Source organism: Hippopotamus amphibius, chromosome 17 (assembly GCF_030028045.1).
Source record: "Hippopotamus amphibius kiboko isolate mHipAmp2 chromosome 17, mHipAmp2.hap2, whole genome shotgun sequence".
NCBI lineage: Eukaryota > Metazoa > Chordata > Mammalia > Artiodactyla > Hippopotamidae > Hippopotamus > Hippopotamus amphibius.
This window is the reverse complement of record NC_080202.1, coordinates 13310218-13326219: the sequence shown is the minus strand read 5'-3', so window position 1 is coordinate 13326219 and position 16002 is coordinate 13310218. Positions and strand designations below refer to the sequence as shown.

Genomic DNA, 16002 nt, shown 5'->3' with positions numbered 1-16002 from the left:
TGTAAATTGTCTGAGTCCATTTTCTTGCTCTAAATCCATCCTACTGAATACATTTGCTTTGCTTTTTCACAGTAAAGAATCTTAGAACAATTTAGGGCTTTGTAGGTCAAAGAGTTAGTGCCAAGAGATCTTCTCACAGCAAATGCTGGATCCTCCATGACCCATCATTGCGTTATAAACCAGGACAGCACTGGAGCCAAGAAAAGTGACTCAAAATAACCATACTCACAAAAGACTGATGCTATTATTTGCATAGCAATTTATTAATTTTTTATCAGGATAGTGCTCTGAGACTATAAAATACCAACATTTCCCATCCAGGAGAGCCCCTCCCCTGTGCCAGAAGACAAAGAATTATTCATCAGCCAGTAGGCATGGAGTCAGTCTTGAGGACCACTTCACTGGGCCATGGTGAGGTCTGACAGAGCACTGCCATGGCGACCCAACTCACTGTACCAAATACAGCATCTGCCAACCTCTGCATTTTTGAGCTTCTCTTTTCTAGGTTCTCAGCTGACTCTGCTTCTTCAATTTCCATCATTTCACCTGTAACTGGTCCAGTTGATGAGATGTCCACTTACTCAATTATAATCACAATCCAGTCCTGCCTTCCTAAAGTTTCACTGGATCACCATGATGGAAATTCATATGTGATCCCAAATTCTTCAAGTGTCCACTTGTGTCCTCCCCACCCCCCCTTCCCATATGGGTTTTACTAGTTAACCCACGGAAATAGCCATATTTCCCTAATGGTCAAGTTCTTGAGCACCCTTCATAGATACTACCAAGTTTTCCCAAGAGAGTAACTCACTTGGATCGTGAATTCATAGCGGTGGCAAAAGAAAAGGGGTAGGGCTTGGAATGAATCAATATTGACATCAACACATAGCCAGGGAACAGATTCCTCCCATGGTTTTGTCACATTTCTTTTTCTTTGAAGGCTCAAGACAATGTTTTTGTTAAGGCATTTGGTTCAAATAGCAAATTGAGATTTGAAGATACTACTTCTGGTAAGGACAAACTCTCTGATAGAATTCTGCTTTGTTTCTCCATCTCAACTTCCACACCTTTGCATCTCCGGTTTCAGTCTGATTACATTTAAACCCTCTGCTCTTCTTTTCTGCCTGTGTTTACTTCCAACTGGCGCAGTTTCTTCTCAGTCTCTATTTGTCATTTTCCCCCCTTTGTGCCTTGGTTTTAACGACTCTCTGATGGGGACATCTCACAATCCCTCTCGCTCTTTTTCCACCTGTCTCTGTGATGGTTTTTCCTCTCTCCATCTCTGCCCTCCCTTTGTTTCCTTGCTCCTTCCTCTGGCTGTTTATTTCATCATCCTGTCCTCCCCCCATCTCCTTTATTCTGTGATTCCCTTCAGTCCCTTTGCTTATTCTTCTGTGTCATTTCACATCCCCAATGCTTACTTCTCAAGGTCCTACCAGTCTCTGCCTCTCAGTTCCTGTCAACCCCTGCCTCTGTGCTGTGCACTGTAGCTGTTTGTCCTTTGTCTTTCTGCTCGTCTCCAGCTCAACATATTGCCTGCTTTTTCTGTCAATGAATCTTTCCATTGGCTACCTCCTCCACCTCCTGTTCTTCTGCTTCTCAGCTCCCCTGACTAATCCCCCTCGTCTCTATTTCCACCTCTCTCTCCTCTCACTCTGCTAATCTATCAGCCACTGTTACCTCTGTCTCCCTGGCGTCTAGTGGTTCCTCCTTGTCACTCACTCTCCCTGTTTCACTGTCTAGACTGTCTGCACCTTTGGGGTCCCTTCCTATCAGCCTCTGTTTTGCTTGTCTTTTTTATGATCACCTAACCAATTCTATAATTTTGGTTCTTCTCAGCATCTATAACAGATTTTCTTGAGATTTCTGCCAAGTATTCTGTCTTGCCCTCCATCTCTCTTGGTCTCTGTCTCTTCTGTGCAACAAATCCTTTTCTTTCTATCTGTCCTTCAATCTGTGTATGTCTGTGTCTTTCATTCCCTTTGTCTCTCTTGAGCTCAGCGTTTTGCTTTCATTTTCCTGTCTCTTGCTTTTACTCATGTATCTTTTCTGTGGGTGATTAAGGGTTATCTATTTCTGTCCATTGTTTAGTAGAATAGCAATCTTAATCTGCTTACACTTTTCATAACCTGGATGTTCTGCCTGAGGAAGGGAGGGGTCTTGTGCAACAGAAAAAATGCAGTAGAAGCAGCAGGGGAGAAATGAGAGCTTGTAAATGAATCCCAGAAGAGAGTCAGATATTTCTTAATTCCTCTGCAGCCAAGTGGAAGTCTTACCTCATCTGCTTCTGCCTCTGCCCTCATTCTTCCACAAAAGCCTGAGCCTGGCAAGACCCTACACTGGGCACCCAGAAAGGGTGGTTGAGTTCCTGCTATGGCTTGGACTTCAGTATAGTCTTGAGAAGACAGACCTAGCCCCGTGCTCTCATTCCTCTAAGAATCTGCATTTTCTTTGAAAACATCAGAAGACACTAAAAAGAACAAAAAAGTAAAAGATGCTGGACACAGTAGGACTAGGGTGAAGTACAAAGAGAATAGGGTGACTCTGAGAACCAGAAATGTCACCAGTAATTGCTGTGGTCCAGTTTCTTCTGTCTCTTGGCCACCGTTATGTCCATCCCTACTGGCTATACATAGTACCTGTTGTGCCCTCCTCCCTTTGTCATAAGTTGGTCATAGGCAAGGTCTTTTCTCTCTGATCCCACCCCTTCCGTAGTAGATCTCTCTCTGGTCCTAGTAGGACTTCACATTTCCTCATCTGTTCCTATGCTAAAGCAAAGTGTCTCTGTTCCCACTGGCAGTTTCATCCAGCTTCATGCCTCCTGCTACCCTTTATTGGTAACACAGGCTGTACCTCTGGAGTGAGTCTGCTGGAAAGTGTGGTCATCTGATAATGGGGTTCAGTGAACAATAGCCCAGGTTCCCACCCATCCATGAATATTAGCATTTCTTCTCAGATCCTAGGAACAGAGGAGTTAGCTGGAAGAGGAACTGAGGTACTGAAAACCCAGTCCAGGCCTTACCCCTGGGGGACAGTGCATTGAAGACCACCATCTCCTTGTCCTGGTCCTCCCTCCCCCAGGACTGGCAGAGGAGGGGCCTGAGGCTTCTCTTTAATCTTTCAGGCTGAGAGTGGAATCATCCCTGGTGACAGGCTCACCATCACATGTCCTGGTGCCCCTGGTTTCTTTGTGCCCAGGGGTGGGTGGGCGGGGCCGAGACGGCAAGACATCACTAACTAAAATGCGAACACACAGTATGATGCTCATGGCACCCACAGTGACCAGTCCAGTTCCACCAAGGATGACCAGAGCAAGAGGCACCTGGTGGTGTTGCCGAATCAGCCACAGACTCATCCATCCCAGTGGCACCAGGCGGAAGAGGGCCAGCGTAGTCAGGGTGGCCCAGCTGGTCACACTGAAGGCCAGGGATGGGGCCTGGTGAGAAAGCAGCAGCAGCTTCCGTAGGTGCAGGCAGCTGGTGTTCAGCTCCAGGAGCAGAGATACCACAGAGAAGCCCACGTAGTGGCCGGACAGAATGGCGGTGCTGAGGCAGCTCACTACCTGGAGAGCCGAGGTCAGAGGTCAGAAGATCTTCCATGACCTACCAGCCATCATGTCCCATTATCCCAGTGCTTGAGAGGGGCTCCCGAGCATTTTGTGGCACTCCTCCCTCAAAGCCAACCTTCTGCTTACCCTTATGTTAGAGGCCTGAATGGGCTTGAAATAACCCTCCATAGAATGGAAGCAGCTTTGGCCCCGAGGCCATCTGCCCTTGGAGCTGCAGCATCTGCACAGAACTGCCCCCTCATGTGAACTCCTGTGCTTTCACACCCCATCCCCACTCCTTATACTGGGGCTCTCCCTTCTCAGAAAAGCTCCATAGTCAACAATTCTGCATTCATTGCCTGGACACCTGTGGGAATCCAATCTCCTTAAGCAGTGCTCAGACCCCCAGCTGTGGGCAGCAGTCAATCCCCCCACCCCCCCACACACCCCAGTTCAGTCTAAGGTTGGGAGGATCAAGTGCCCGCAGGGATCAGAGACTCTCTGGGAAGTCGCAGGACAGAAAGTTGGTGAGAGATCGGGGATCCCAGGCTGGGCATGCCTACTTTCCTGTCTTGCCTCTCCCCAAATCTCACCACCAAATGGTGACAAAGAAGTTCCCAGGCCTGGCCCAAGGTCTGGTTCCATAGCATGTCAGCTCCATCGGCCAGGAAATAACCTGTGGGCAAGAAGGGGAGGGTGGTGTTAGGCTTCCCCCAAGGCAGTGTACAGTCTGGAAAGGAATCTCCACCTGCCCCCTCATCTCAGGTGGCCTCAGCCCGCAGTGGCTTGAAGCAGTGATTGAGGTTGGGTTCTCGGTGGTGAGAGCACCGAATCCTAGCCACTAGACCAGTGGTCAGTGACAAGGCCCTGGCCCTATGGCTTTGCAAAAAAAAGAATTCCCACAAAGATGGAAAGTAAAGAAACAAGTGAAGTACTTATTAAGAAAAAAAGAATACGTGTGGATAGATACAAGGGCGGACTCAGAGAGTTGCGCCCTCACGGCAGTTTGAATCATTTTTATGGGGCATTTCTTCCGTGTTTCCTTTGAGCAATCATTTTGATTTGCCTGGGTCAGAGTCCATATTATGTGTATCTCAGGATTTTCCCGTGTGTGCGTGCGCATCTCTTAGCCAAGATGAATTCTACCAAAGAGTAGGTTTGGCCACTTGGCATCACTCCCCTTTTGACCTCCAAGGAGCCTTTCTGCGTGTGTATAGTGGGGGGAGGTCTCCTGACTTCCAGGATGAGGAACATGTGGTCTCATCTTCTGTCTGAGCAGGGCCCAGCCTCCTCTCTTAATTATCCTGTTATTCCTGTCGCAGAGTACGGGTCCACAGGGAATGAACTCTGACCGTTTGCCCTGTGGGCCCACCTGTCTCCTGCCTCACCCCTTTTCCTAGCTCTTGAGTTTCTCTCAGTAAAGCCGCCAGAAACATTTAACCCCATCCAGGAGGGGAGGGGGAAGAGGAAGGAGACCTGGGATTACTGTCTGGAAGGTTGTCCCCCACCCCAAACTGGTCCAGCCTCTCCTACAGACTCACCCACAGATACAGCCACCAGCATCAGGGCCCAGGGCGGGTGGTTATGAATCGGATCCGCCGCCATCTGAGGGTGCAGCAACAGCCTGGAGGAGAAGGGGGAGCCACGGTCAGCGTCTGTGCAGACCCTGGTCTCATTCTCCGGATGTGGACCAGAGCCACACCGGCCACCCATCCACATCCCCACCCCGTCTCAGACTGTTGAGGTCTCACATGGATTCTAAAGGTGCCGCTGGGTCTTCTAATCTCAGCCTTCCACCCCTCTCCCTCACCCTCACCACGGGGCCTCCCAAACCTCTAAGCCCCGCACCCGAGCAGCGCCCCCGGCCCCGTAAACAGGCTGTGCACCAAGGAGACACAGATGTTCCGCCACTTCCAACGGTCCTGGGCAGCAGATGCAGGCGTGGGCAGCAGCTGCAGCCCCCAGTGCAGCCCCCGGAAGGCGGCGAAGGAGGCGCCGGTCACGAGGAGCCCAGAGGTCGCCATGGCCTGGCGGGCGGGCTCGGTCCGGATCGGTCCCGTGGGCTCCTGAGCTCTCAGCTCCGACGCATCTAACGCCCCCGGCGGGGACTGCGACTGCTTCCTGGCAAGGCTGGGTCCCCGGGCTCCCCCGCCCGCCCCGCCTTCGAAATCTGCTTTAACTTTTCCAGGGCTCGTCCACGCCCCCAACCCCCGGCTGGGTGGTGATTGGAGCAGCCGTGGGGCCACCGCCCCTGGAGCCGCAGCAACCGACCGCGTCCCGCCCTAGCGGGGGAAGGCGGGGAGGGGGCTTCCCTGGGACCAAACCCTGAAACAGAGCTCAGGGAGGCTTTCCGGGGATGTCGAGAGGGGCCTTCCCGAGCCTCATGTGTCCCGAAGTCCTCGCAAATCCAGCAATGGGTCGCTAATCTCACCTGACACTCCCAGAGACCCCCTTAACTTTCACCTCCTTTACCCTCTCTAGCCTCTCACCTGCTGGCCCTCCTGCCCACCCCACCCACACGCAGCCCCGAAGTTGGAGGCCAGAGCAAATCCACTCCCACGTGCCCCCGCTCTGCCCCGCGCCCCACCCCGCCTCGGGTGTTGGGGGAAAGGGCAACTCACTTCCTTAGAGCCACCCCTTCCCGAGGTGTCCAGACCTTTAACACGTCCCAGGAACCCCGTAACTCCAGGAGTCCTGCCCCCTTACATAGTACCTCTCATAGGGAACAACAGCTCCCATTTTGGAGAAGCGACCCACTGGGGCTCCTCCCCTAACCCGTTTTGGGGGTCCCCCAGAGGAGCCTTATTGAGAAAGGGAGGCAAAACGAAATCACTCATTCCCATAGTCTTGATAAGCACTTCTCCCCCAGGGCTTGGTACCTGTTAGGTGGAGGAGTATCTCTTCCAATCTGAGGTGGCAAGGAGAGGTCACACAGGGTCACCTCAAGATTGGGACAGAATCAAAGAGAAAAAAAAGGACCCATCTGGCTTTCAGCAACGGGACTGTTAGGATTCTAGAACCTTTCAGCCTTGGGGGTGGGGAGATTTTCCTCTCCTGAAGAGTGATAGGTTTTTACTGTTTTCCTTCTGTCTTACTCCACTCCACACCTCTTTCGGTGGCTGTTACCAGTTCAGATAGCTGTTCCCTGTACAGGAGAGGGTGGATTCCAGCTACTCCCAGAGAATAAAATTCGTAAACCAATAGGTGCTCCCCCAAACGTTCTCACAATCCCCCTCCTCCACCAAAACCCCATTAAGTCAATGGGGCTGGGGGCTTCCCTTCATTCTTCCACACCCACCTCTCCAAAAGTTTAAAAAATTACACTGATTTTTTAAAATTTTATTATATGAAAGTCATACACAATTAATGTAGAAAATCTGGCAACTACAGAAAACCAAACAGGAAAATTACAACTACTTTAGTCCATCATCCAAAGATAACCATTATTATTAACAATATGGAGTATGTCTTCAGTCTTTTTTTTTTTTAACTGTTTTCTGTATGTAAGTATACACCCATATTTAAAAAGACAAAATTGAGATCACATAATACACACCATTTTTATAACCTTTTTAATATTCAGAGACCATTTTTCTTTCCAGTCAATTGTTCTTCTACATGACTTTTAATGGCTGTGCAGTATTCCACCATCTCGATGGATATACAATAATTTACTTAAGCAACCGCCTTTTGCAAATTTTCATTATAGCAGAAAAGAAATGAATTCCCAACCAGATAGCTGCTTCTCATTTTTCCCTACTGCAATGCTGGAATGAACATCTTATAACTAATCTGTATTTTCTTAGGATAAATGACCAAATGTAGAATTACTAGGTCAAAGGCCATGGAAACTTTTAGGATGTTTGATACATATTACCAAACTGATATGAGTAAGGCTGTACCAATTTGTACACCCATGTACAAGAGTGTTACTTTAGTACTCCTTTGCCAATAACTGGGTCTTATTTTTTCTGTTTTAGTTTGCTACAGGAAAAATACTTTCAGCTATATTTGCCTTTCTTTAATTACTAATGAAGCACACATTTTCACCACGCATTCAAATCCATTTGAATTTCTTCAATTCAATGAATTTTCCGTATATGTCCTTTCACAGCTGGCTCCTGCAGCTTGAGGGTGCTTATATACAAATTACATGGTGGGGAGAGGTGGAAGCAGGAGGATGAAGCCAAGGACACTTTCATATGGTCCCACATCTCTGAGGGAGGCAGAAAGACTGGGGAGCAATGGAGAATGAAGTAGATGGCTGGAAGCTTGTCCTTGACGGAGACTGGCTGTCCTCCCTCCTCCTGGGGGGCTCCTGGCCTTTATGGGCCCCCCCACTGCAGGATGTCCAGACAGGGCCCTATGCTCTCCAGGCCTGGTCCTTCACTGGTCTTCCACCTGCCTCTGTGTCCCCAGGCTGCTCGTCCTCATTTCTGCTCCATGATGGGTGAGGATGGCAGAGCCACATCCCCAAGGCTGGAGGGAGGCACTGTGGCCAGTGAAGCGAGGAGGGGAAGAAAGCACAGAAGCAATGTCCAGGGACACAGCGACCTTTGTTGCCACCTCTGAGTGGACTTGATCTACTCACCCCCCTCTACCACGGCCCCATACATCCAGCTGAAGCTGCAGAAGGGTGGGTTCAATGATCTACTCTCCCCTAAATCTGTTTCTCATAAATGGAGAATAGCACCCAGCTCCCTGCACAACCCCTGTTCCCAAACAGAACAGACAGGTTCCTGTAACCTCTGAACTTGATCACCTTCAGGCAGGGAGACTGGGCCAAGGCTGAACCACACCAGAGCCTGAGCCCAAGAGTGAGATTAGATCAGGAGCTGGGGGTGGCAGGTTAACTGTGCCTGATGTCCCTAAACGGATCACATCCCATAACCCTTCTCTTCTGGTCACTGGAGGGGAGAACTGCACAGGCCTGAGCCAAACCTCACACACTAGCCTGGAAAAGTAAGTGGGGGAAGAGAGTAGTGGCAGCTGGAACCCCATCAGGGGCTGCAGTCCTGCTTTGGGAGGTAGGGGAAGCCTGGGTCACCTTTGCTTGGTGGGAAGTCAATGCAGAGACTGAGTTCCCAACAGCCCCTTGCATCGGTCTAACCCTAGTCCCTCCCTCCAACCTCCACCCCCAGCTTCTGGGGCTCTGGTCAGGGATGGGGGAAGGGCAACAGCTTATGTGAAAAGCTGTTTTGTTCCCACCCACAGCAGAGGAGAGCCCAGGCTCTCAGTCCACACAAGTGGGCTTCTGATTCTCTCATGCACGCGCAACTGTGCAATTCCCCATCTCACAGGTGGAGAAGACCAGACAGGAGCTCTAAGGGTCCCACACAGAGGTGAGTATCCCTGAATCTACAGTCTAGGCCAGGCTAAAGAAATACAGGGAAAAAGTAAGAGCACGGGAATGACTACTCAGATGGGAGTCTGAGTATGACCTTTTCCCTGAAGAGGAACCGGACTTCTGAACTTGGAAAGCCCAGTAAGAAAGAATGAGGGACAAGGAAGGAAGGAGGGTCAGGAAAGACATCTAGGTAAAGGGGTAGGCAGGGTTTTCTTTGCTCCACGCACCACTTCTTCCCATTGTCACACAAAGACCAACTAAGACATCTAGGTAAAGGGGTAGGCAGGGTTTTCTTTGCTCCACGCACCACTTCTTCCCATTGTCACACAAAGACCAACTAAGACATCTAGGTAAAGGGGTAGGCAGGGTTTTCTTTGCTCCATGCTCCAGTTCTTCCCATTGTCACACAAAGACCAACTAATCTTGGGTAGTCAGAGCCATCTATTCCCAAATTCAGCCAAGGTCTCTAATCTGAAATTTTCTCTCTTGCTGGGTCAATCTGGGTGAAGGTTCTCCAACTGAATAGGGTTCCCTTTCCCAAAAGGTATCATTACTCCTGCTGTTCAAACCTTCCCAGCCCCAGTTCTGTCACCTTCCGGATGAGGGGGAGAGCAGCTCCTTCTCCTCTTTCTCCTCCTCCTCCTCGAAGCCAGGGGCAGAGGGCAACAGTTCTTCAACTGGCAGCTTTAGCTGGGTCAGGACATAAAGCTTGCCACTGAAGAACTACTGCGGCTCAGCCAGGTGAGGATGTGGGAGGTACAGGTTCCTAAAGGGAAAGGAAAGAAAAAAGGGAAAGATCTGAGCAGGGCCCTGTCACAGGGACACTGTCCCCCCGGCCATCAAAGTCCAGCCCCAGGAGATGTTCAGCCTTTTAATGAAGGGTTCTTGGCTCTGACCTGGGCCTTCAGTGAGAGATAAGGAGCAGCTTTAAACCTACTTCCTTGCTTCTCTTTCCAGAACTGAAGGCTGTAGAAACCCAAATCTGCTCTCACCACGCCTTTGTCCCAGCTATGCACAAGGGCCCCCAGCCTCCTCAGCACTGAGAGGGCAGGAGCTGGGAGCCTGAACACACCCCACCAGTCACCCAGGTATTAGGTGAGAAGCTGTACCTCAGGTCTTGAAATGAGCGTTCAGGGATCAGCCCAACTGACTTGGTCCCAGGGATTTCAGCTGGAAGAAGAGTTCTGGGGGGCCTACATCTGGGGAAGACTGATGAAGGGAGGAGGTCTAGAGTTTGGAAGAAGCTCAGCGGAGACTTGTGGGACTGCAAGGAGAGGACAGGGGACCAGAGGCTGGAGGGGAGGGAGGTAGAGCAGGGTGGTTGGGCAGCTTCCCCAGGACTCTTAAATGCCAGGCATTCCGCTTGCGCATTCCGGGTACATCTGGTATGAATTCCAGGCTGTCTGCCGGCCCCTCCATGTCTGAACTTTGTTCCAAGTTCCAAGCCCCGCCCCCACAGTTCCAACGCATGAATCAGCAGGAAAAGCCGGGCCCTGCAGCATGGCCCAGAGAGGGGGCTGGGGGCGTGGCAGGCTTGAGGGCTGTGAGCTGAGGAGGGTGGGTCTGTGCTGACACTCAGTCCAAGGGCATGGCCCATGCCAGAGTAAGAGGCCAAGGTGGTCTTGCCTGGAGATTTCTATACTCAGAGAGTAAGAAAGATTAGGGTGGGAGGTTTTCAAATTACAAAAGCCTCTTGGGAGGCATGAACTTTGTGGTCTCTTCCTTCTCGCAGGTGCCCAGTCCAACTCCTTCTCACTCCTCTCTGTCTGAGCACGCTCTGTGCAGCCCACAGGACTCAGCTGCTGCTGAGAGTCTGTGCCAAGCAGGTGCCCTTGGCTGCAGGGCGGGGTGGGCCCAGGGCACTGACCCTCTGACCAGCTGCTCCATCAACCCCTTGGCACCCTGACAGCTCCTAACCCAGTCTGACAGCCAGGATGACAGGCCAAATGAGTTGCAGGCTGGAACTACGGCCGGAGGGAGGTGGGGGCAATAGCCTAGCCAGAGGCCACGGGGAGGGGCCAAGAGTTGGCCGAGAGGTGGGGAGAGAGGGAGCCCAGTGATGACTAACCCAGGCGCCCCACCCAGCCAGCCGGCTTCCCAGGCGGTCAGGGCCAGGCCTGGGCTAGGGGCCCCACAACCGGACAGGCTGGGGGGAGGTGCAGAGGTGACCTTCTCTCGGCCCAAGACGGCCAGTTAGGCTGGGGAGGGGGGGTTAGAGTTCCCAGGCTCTCCTCCTGCCTGCTCCCCCCACCACCCCGCGGTGAAACCCTAACCTTTGGGTTGCATAAGGCCCCCGCACCGCCGCCCCCTACTCCTCTCCCCTCCCCCCTTACATAACATCCCCTGGAGGGAACGAGAGGAGGGGCCGGCCCGCCCAGAGACCCCTTCCCTGCCAGTCGCTCAACTGGCCCTGACCCAATGAATGCCGGTAGAGGCAAAGTACCTCCCCGCTACCCGCCCCGTCCAAATCCTCCCCAAGCTGGGAGGCCGGCTCCCGTACCCTCGGACCAGAGGGCGCCGAGGTTAGCCGCCCCCAGCCCTCCGGCCCCTCGCCTTCCTCCCAGCTACCCTGCAAAACCTTCCGCACGACTACTGCCCCGGACTCCTTCTTTAAACCTCCTGCACTACTCCAGCCAGTCCAGGCCCCTCTCCCCCCGGAGCGCCCCAGCCCCCGCCGCCCCCTCTCCCCTCCCCCGGAAGGGCAGGGTGTGGCCGTCAGGACCCTACTTTCCCCCAATACCCCGTTAGCACGGTTCCCTCCTGTGAGGCCAGGACCCCAGCTCACACCCACCTGGTGCTGGGTGGGGGGGTGCTGAGGGTAGGGGGGCAAATCAGGGCGTCCGATCCCCACGGCCGGCGGCGCTGTCTCTTCCCAGCGCCCAGCACACACCGGCTCCAGTCTCCGATCAGCTGGCGGCGTCGTGACGCACAAACTGCGATTGCACCGCCCAGGGCCAATCACCGCCCACTGCTGGGCAGCGTGACCACACCCACTCGGGGGCGCCAGCGCTTCACCCTGGTCCCGCCTCCCCGTCCGTCTCACCTCTGACTGGCAAGGAAACCACCCCTTTGCCTAGTGGAGTAGCGCTAAGCCACGCCCACCAACTCGCGAGCTGGCCAATGGGTGAAAAGGTGTGGCTCAACCCTCTGCCTAGGCTACTTGCTAAGAGGGCCGCTACGTCAAACCCGAGACCTAAAAAGCAGAAGGAAGTAAAGGCGTGTGTGTCTGCAGTGCATACTGGTCAATGTAGTTCTCGGTCTGACACCTCGTTCCCAGAATCCAGCGCGCTCTGTGAGTTGGCATTTTTAAACTCATCTCCGTATCCATCCCTGAGAGTCCTTAAAGGGCTACAGCCCCTCCTTTTTGGAGCCGTGAGTGGTTCTTTTAGACAGCCCCCAAACGGATTCACTGACCTCTTGCAGGAGGCGATAGCTGTCTCAGGAAAGGTAGAGCAGGAGAGGCAGCAGGAGCGAGAAGAACTAACGGTGGAAATCAGCCCCCAGGGCAGCCAGACTCTTCCTTTGGAAAGAGACCTCCTGTGAGGTTTTGGGGGAGGGAGGACTGCCCACCTCGGCTGGCCCCAGCTTTCACTGGAGAGGTCTAGTCCACCCCTCCTGGAGCCTTCCTAATCAGAGGAGACGTCTGGTAGGAGATGTCTCGCCTTAGTCACAGAGAGACAAAGCCTCTCAAGCAGCAGCTTCCTAACGAAAGATTTATAGCACAGTCTTCACCTAAGGGTAGAAGGAAGACGTGTGGTCAGAAACTAGGGGCCTGGCCCGGCCAAAGAGCAACTGGCCAGCAGCCCCATCCTCTGCCCGATACCCCCATTCTGTCCCGCCCCCCAGAAGCTCTTCACTGACTCAGGCCTACTTAGGGAAGAGATTTCAAAGGTGGAGACCAATGAGGAGGCTGCTCCGTCCCCAGAGGCCAATCAGAGCATAGAGGGGCGGGGGATGGGCCAAAAAAAGGGGAAAAAAACCCCCAGAAGGAACCCAATGACTTGGCAAAAGCTGCAGAACCGCTTCGTTAAAGGGGCAAATCTGAGATCCACCCCACCTCAATCACTCGCATCTCTTCACCACCCAAAGAGGGACGTGTGGAGATGGACCCATGAGTTTTCCATTAGCTCCCAGTTGGGGACGAGGGTAACAGCCTGGAGTGTGAGATAGTTCCTTGTGTAGTAAAGAAGGGCTCCACCGAGTGATTACTTTGGCTCCTAGGAGCTCCAGGATGCCGAACCTGTGTTCAGAACCTTGTGCCTTTAAGGAAGCTTCCTGCCTTCCACCCCAGTAACAGCTGATTGTTGGAAAGTGTGACCTCTGGGGACGAATCAGCTGTCACCACATCCTCCTCCAGTTCTGCCCTCCTCTATCCTTTTATCCCCACCCCACCTTGGGTGGTGAGGGAAGGAAGGAGATGAAACCCCAAATATGGGGGACCTGCTTGTATGTTCTTTCCTCTTCTCTCTCACTCCGACACTGTCTCCCTCCCCGACCCTCTCTCTTCTCCTCCCTCTCTCTTCTCTCCCCGCTCTTCCTCCCCCAATCTGCTGGTTAGTTCTTCAGATGCTCTCAGCATGGAACGAGAGGTATTTCCTGCCGGCACAGTCAGCTGAGACCCGCCCTCCTCTGGTCTGGTTGGGAGGCCAGTGTTGGGGAGGCCCAGAATGGTGGCTGCCTGGTGTGTGGGTGCTCTAGGAATGGGTACTGGGGAAGGTCCAGTGAAGCTGAAGACCCTGCTCCCCAGGCCAGCTGCCCCCTACTCCCTGCTCGAGTTTTTCTCCAGACAGGGTCCTGCTAAGGGTATCCTGGCGTTGCCCACTTCTAACTGTTCATAGACACGCCTGGCTCTCTGCTGCTCCATGTTTCACACTTTCACCCCCTCCAGCTACAAAGGTGCTAATGTGGAGCCTCCCAGGGGCTGCAGGTGGAGCACAATGGCCCCAAGAACCAGGGGCTTTGGCTGGGAAGTCCTGTGCCGGAAAACCCAGGTAAATATTTTGCCCCAGCCCTGAGCTGGGAGTCCGGGTCACTCCAGGACAAGCTTCGTGTGAAGTCCCAGGACTGACTTGGCAAGGCTGGGAGAAACTGAGCAGGGTCTTGGCCAAGCTTGGAAGAAAGAGAAATCTCATCAGCTGCCCCCGTTCTCCATTATCCTTAGCAGAGAAGTCCCATTCCCTTCTCACCCAAGGCCCTTGGGGTAGGCCCTTTCCCGTTTGTTCTAATTTTCCATGTTCCCACCCTCTCACTCTATAGGGCAAAAGCACAGGCTTTGAGTCCAGGGTTTCTCAGTTATAGCACTATTGACACTTTGGGCTGGGTAATTTCTTGTGGGAGTGGTCTTGTACATAGTAGCTTGTTTAGTGGCGTCCCCAGCCCTATGACAATGAAAATTGTCACCAGACATGACCAAATGTCCCCTGGGGGCCAAAATCGCCCCCAGTTGAGAACCACTAAGTTAGACAAACTTGGATTCAAATTCCAACTCTCACCAGCTGTGAGCCTGATAAAGATACTTCACATCTCTGAGCCTCAATTTCCTCATCTACAAAACTGAATGAATAATAAACTCATGGCTTATTGTTGGGTTTTAAAAAGGAATATGTTTGAAAATACCTAGCACAGTACCTGGCCCACAGTTGGTGCACTAAACATATTAGCTTCCTTCACTTTTCTCCTTGCCAGATCAGGAAGAGCTAACCTCACTGAGCATGGGCTGACGGCTGGGGCTGCTGCAACTGCCTTCTCTGACCATCCAAGCCATGACCTCCAAGAAACTCAGTACTGAGTTTGGCAGGAGAGTGGCTAATCTGGTACCAGATTCCCCAAAGCCCAAGGGTGCTTGGGTTGAGATTCAGGGAGCATTTGGGAATAAAGCTGTTACAGAACATTATATCTCAAGATGTGGCCTGCATATTGCCAGCAGCAGAATTACCTAGTGCTTGTTAAAAATTCAGATTCCAGGGTCTCAATCAGAAGTACATCAATAAAGTGTGAAAAACCACGGTTTTAGAGCTTGGATTGGGGAAGGTGCCAGTATCCCAGAAATCTTAGTGCCCCGTACTGCAAGGACATCCCTCTTTAAGGGATGGAAAGAACTATAAGAGGTAAGGTTAGTTAGTCAAGGTCATTGCTGCATTGCAAGCCAAAACCACTAGAGGGCAGAGCACACACAAACTTGCAGAAAGAAAAAGTAATGCCTGCTCAGTCTAGGTAAACTGAGACCAGAGCAAAGAACACGCTGCCCAAAATTTTACTGGTGCTAAGAAGCAGGCACAAAGAAACTTCCCTAGTGGTCCAGTGGTTAAAAGTCCACGCTCCCAATGCAGGGGGCCCAGGTTGGATCCCTGAACAGGTAACTAGATCCTGCACGCAGCAACTAAAAAAAAAAAAAAAAAAAATCCCACATGCCACAAGGAAGATCCCACACGTGGCAGTGAAGATCTTGCATGCCACAACTAAGACCTGGTGCAGCCAAATAAATAAATGAATATTTAAAAAAATAAATATTGAAAAAAAAAGCAGGTGCTACCTCCAAGGATATAAGATTGTCAAGGAACACCTAATTTCCCTGGTGAAAAAAACAATAGTGCATGATGGTTACCAAAGGGAAAATGTTGAGGGGGAGGGATAAATTAGGAGCTTGGGATTAACATAGACACAATACTATATATAAAATAGATAACCAACAGAGACCCACTGTATAGCACATGGAACTCTACTCAGTATTCTGTAATAACCTATATGGGAAAAGAATCTGAAAAAGAATGAATATATGTGTATGTATAACTGAATCACTCTGCTGTACACCTGAAACTAACACAACATTGCAAATCAACAATACTCCAATAAAATTTTAAAAACAAAACAAAACAGTGCGTGGCAAAGGAGTACAAAGAACATTGATTTTAGAATGAGATAGGCCTGGGTTTCAGTCTTGGCTCTACCACTTCTTAGCTATGTGACCTAAGCAAGTTCCTTAAGGTAGTCAGCTTCCTCATCCTAAAAGGGATCTAAAACTATCTTCTTAAAAAGGGTTGTGGTGAGAATTAAACAAATCAAAGTATGCAAAGTGCTTAGCAGGATGCCTGGCTCCTAACCAGTGCTC

General features: G+C 51.6%; 1 protein-coding gene across 1 annotated transcript; it reads right to left on the bottom strand.

Annotated features, from left to right (window-relative positions):
• Nucleotides 1–372: 372 nt before the first annotated feature.
• On the bottom strand, nt 373–5683 carry TLCD2 (TLC domain containing 2). The gene is made up of 4 exons (XM_057716715.1): nt 5396–5683; nt 5089–5171; nt 4141–4223; nt 373–3562 (listed from the first exon to the last, which is right to left on the bottom strand). Exons 1-4 carry the CDS (start codon nt 5569–5571, stop codon nt 3113–3115), a joined length of 792 nt encoding a protein of 263 aa, XP_057572698.1. The 5' UTR covers nt 5572–5683; the 3' UTR covers nt 373–3112.
• Between the last annotated feature and the right edge of the window lie 10319 nt (nt 5684–16002).

What these genes read in the sequence shown, in the direction of transcription:
- TLCD2 (XM_057716715.1), bottom strand. Translation starts at nt 5,571, where the DNA reads ATGGCGACCTCTGGGCTCCTCGTGACCGGCGCCTCCTTCGCCGCCTTC. An exon ending in GGGCCGGGGGCGCTGCTCGG is followed by an intron (nt 5,172 to 5,395) that starts GTGCGGGGCTTA and finishes CTTCTCCTCCAG; the next exon opens with GCTGTTGCTGCACCCTCAGA. An exon ending in GCTGGTGGCTGTATCTGTGG is followed by an intron (nt 4,224 to 5,088) that starts GTGAGTCTGTAG and finishes TCTTGCCCACAG; the next exon opens with GTTATTTCCTGGCCGATGGA.